The sequence below is a fragment of the Photinus pyralis genome, unplaced genomic scaffold (assembly GCF_008802855.1).
Source record: "Photinus pyralis isolate 1611_PpyrPB1 unplaced genomic scaffold, Ppyr1.3 Ppyr1.4_LG9, whole genome shotgun sequence".
NCBI lineage: Eukaryota > Metazoa > Arthropoda > Insecta > Coleoptera > Lampyridae > Photinus > Photinus pyralis.
The window spans coordinates 17,501-20,868 of NW_022170878.1; the positions used below are offsets into that span (position 1 = coordinate 17,501).

Genomic DNA, 3,368 nt, shown 5'->3' on the forward strand with positions numbered 1-3,368 from the left:
ATTCATTAATATTGTACTGAATTTTGTGATTGTAAAAACGGGGGGGGGGGGGGGCTTTTCATCTTGAGTAAAGATTAATTAATGGTTTCTTTTGAATTTTGAAATTGTAAAACAGGAAGGAGAGAGGGTAGGTACTGCCATCTTGAGAGTAGGTACTTAACAGATTCCTTAATGTTTTCTTTCTGAATTTCGAAAATGAGGAACGCGAAGGGGGGGGGGGGTTTGATCGTAAACATTTTCCTAAATGTTGAAATTATGTACCTAGTGAATAGGAGAGGGGGGGTTTTGATTGTTAGAATAGGTACATAGTCAAGTTTCATTTAAAGTTCTTTCTAAATTTTGAAAATGTAGAACAAAATGGAGGGGGGGAGGGAACTTTGATCGTGTGAGTATACCTAGTTCTCTGAAAGAATCTATTTCTTTCACCCCCTCCCAAAATTATATCCTAGGCGCTACACATGTCCACCTCCAGACCTTTCATATGCACCCCCCCGCAAACAAGCTTATGTCCCTTACAAAAATTAGAACCTTGCTCCATCAGTGATGGAATAGGTACCACCGATTGCAGGTACTAACCTGCCCCGAATAAAGATGACAAAATCCTCTAATAATTTTCTCCTTGTAAAGGTTACCGGCCGAGGTCTCCATCCGACGTATGGTGTGCATCTGTGTATAGTACTGGATCGCATCGTCTTTCGTTAGGGTCGCCGCAGATGCGGGAGCTTGGTCCAATTTATGCAACCGATAGGGCTAAAACGGAATTAGACAATATTTTCATAGCACAGAATTCAACTGTACCTTCGTATCAAACTTGACTTCGGTGGCATAGCTACTTTTCGCACCCGTCAAAAACCCAAGAGCCTTCTGAAACAGAATTCAACACAAACTTGCCCATTACATAATCACATAAAGAATTTGAAAAAATTTACATTCACCAAACTGCTACGCGTAACCTTGCTCATTATACCCTTTAACTGCGGTAAAATCTCTTTTAGGGACCTTTATTTAACCTTCCCCGAAGTTTGTAGGTTATACAAGACCTTGGCAAAAATTGATTAGGGTGTAAAATTGTACTTACAACGTTCGAAGGGGATGTTTTGCCGATTGATCTAACGCAGGCAGGAAGCATGGCTAGGCGATATGACACTGCTTTAAGGATAAATTAACAGATCTCGTCTTCCTTAGGGACGTAATAAGGGAATCTGGACAATTGAAGTGGGGCAAACTTGTTTAAATTCCCGTTATCTTGACTTTATATCAAAAATTGACAGTGTGTTCTCGGCTTAATTTTCTCAAGGACGGTTAAAATGTTGTTTGACACGACAGTGTTGCCACTTTTACTTTAATGTCCCCATAGGCGTAGATGTCTCTTTCACGTAATTAGCGATTCAAATTAACGCTAGAGCCGATGGCGTAATTTACAAATGGCGTGTATAGGTGGTGGCAGTTTGGAAACAAAGAGCTTATCTTGTTTTTGAGACTTGAAAATATACCCTTAATCCTATCCTACCTGAACGGCCTTGTTCCTAAGAACTCGAGGCAAGTAAAGTAAGTAAACTATTTTTTGTGTAATTCATGCGCGGAAAATCTTCACCCGTAGTAAGTTTCCCAAAAATTTATACAAATCATAATGACAAACGAGAACACCATTGAGTATAAGGACATTTTTTGTAAATTTTTACAAGAAGTTGGAGGTTCCATCCTGTATATACAACCTACGATTATGACATTTTTGAGAGCTGGGAACCGCGCGACTTATTACAAGGGGGAAGCTGCCTGCGCCGCCTCAGCAGCACCAACGCATCTTGGTTTTAGCGGTGGTCGAGAAAGCATCGTCTAGGTATTACATTTGTTGTTATTTTTGTGTTAATGTTTAATATTTGAAATCATTTTCATTTTTGGTGTAAATGTTTGTTCAATTAGGGTTATTTCTTTTTCCTGTGCACCTCACCTTTTTTATTATTATTCGCTCACCTTAAACTTGTTTTAACCTAGACTGCAACCAACTTTGTGTAATTGCAACGCACTTTCCCCGGAAACCAACGGCTGCTTTAATGAAAGTAAGAAAATGGAACATCCAGCAGTAATTCATAAGTCAAAATCTGTAGAGGGTGACGGCGGCGATAGTCGGCGGAACGGTGGCAGGACACTGCGGAACGGGAGTACTTAACGCTTCCGGGCAGCACTAGAAGTTGTCAGTGTCTCTTGCTTCTGCGGTCGGCGATGATGAGCTCCAGGTAATTCGAATGGTGAGCGGTGGAATTCTAAAGGGCAAGTGGGCGCTTACTGGTGAATGCTAAACCAAAACTTAAAGCGCACAGCAATTTCCCTTAGCGGGAACAGTAAATAATCGGATTCGGTAGCGGTTTCTACGCGAAAGCAATTGCAGGAGAACGAGACCATCCTGCCACCACCTTGTAATTAATGAAACGAAAAGTATATAGTAAAAAGCTTACCTTGCGGTAAACATAATGTAAAAGCAAAAATTAAACGGCCTGAATGCAAAATAAATTTACGGAACATATCCAGATTTAATACGATTAAAATGCCAAAGGTAAACGATTTTACATTTCGGTAAACCACCTTCACCGTCTTCAAAATACGAGACTGGTGTCAAAACCGAGCACCAAGCGGCCGCTCCGAATAGTGCTCGCGAGCGAACCGCGCGTAAGCGCTTTTTCCGCTTGGAGCGCTTTTTCGAGCGGAACGCTCGCGAGCAGTACCAGCTCCGATGTACATTAATGTAAGCAAAGCCAAAAGGTGTCGTACTCTCGCCAAAGTAACTGCTAAGGGTACAAAGGGTAAGATGTAGAAAAACCTCGCAGTTTGATTAATACAGTCCAAAAGTTAGTTAACAAAATCATTGTAAAATTATCAAGTTTAAACAGTGGTTAACAAAGATAGTAAATTCCTATAGGTACACCAAGTTGGTTACATCCAAGATAAAAAACACATTTTGGGAACAATGAGTCAGGTAAGAGCAGGTATTTAGATTCTGAGAAAGGGTTAAGACTACATGATGACACTCATCCCTGGTGCAATACAGTCCTTTTGTTAAAAGCAAGATGGAAAATTACATTGCATTCTAGGCAAATTCAACTATCGGCAAAAATATACTTAGCGAATCGTAACTCATTTATCGCACATAGATTCTAAACCGAAGAGTTTTGATTAGCATAATTTTGTCCCCTCGTTCGGGGTTTCGAGCCTACAGTTGAAAGTCGAACCTACTTACGGAATTAGTAGGTATCGTAACTCATTTGATTACAGTTTTCCACCCCCGTGACTGCTTCATTCACGGCGAAAATGTTAGTTTACAAACAACAAGTCAGTACATACATCAAACGAATCAGTAATTTCCACATATT

The 3,368-nt window shown here is 40.4% G+C and overlaps 1 protein-coding gene across 2 annotated transcripts; it reads right to left on the minus strand.

Annotated features, from left to right (window-relative positions):
* Positions 1–522: 522 nt before the first annotated feature.
* Positions 523–1,297, minus strand: LOC116180500 (pyruvate dehydrogenase E1 component subunit alpha type II, mitochondrial-like). 2 transcript variants are annotated; one of them, XM_031500507.1, is made up of 3 exons: positions 1,079–1,297; positions 799–864; positions 523–750 (listed from the first exon to the last, which is right to left on the minus strand). In XM_031500507.1, exons 1-3 carry the CDS (start codon positions 1,127–1,129, stop codon positions 538–540), a joined length of 330 nt encoding a protein of 109 aa, XP_031356367.1. In that variant the 5' UTR covers positions 1,130–1,297; the 3' UTR covers positions 523–537. The 2 variants fall into 2 exon arrangements, with proteins under 2 accessions (XP_031356367.1, XP_031356368.1); XM_031500508.1 differs by lacking the exon at positions 1,079–1,297 and adding an exon at positions 930–1,072.
* Between the last annotated feature and the right edge of the window lie 2,071 nt (positions 1,298–3,368).

Coding starts and splice junctions, on each gene's coding strand:
- LOC116180500 (XM_031500507.1), bottom strand. CDS start 1,129: ATGCTTCCTGCCTGCGTTAGATCAATCGGCAAAACATCCCCTTCGAAC. Junction 865..1,078: donor AAACATCCCCTTCGAACGTT/GTAAGTACAATT, acceptor ATTCTGTTTCAG/AAGGCTCTTGGGTTTTTGAC. Junction 751..798: donor AAGTCAAGTTTGATACGAAG/GTACAGTTGAAT, acceptor ATTCCGTTTTAG/CCCTATCGGTTGCATAAATT.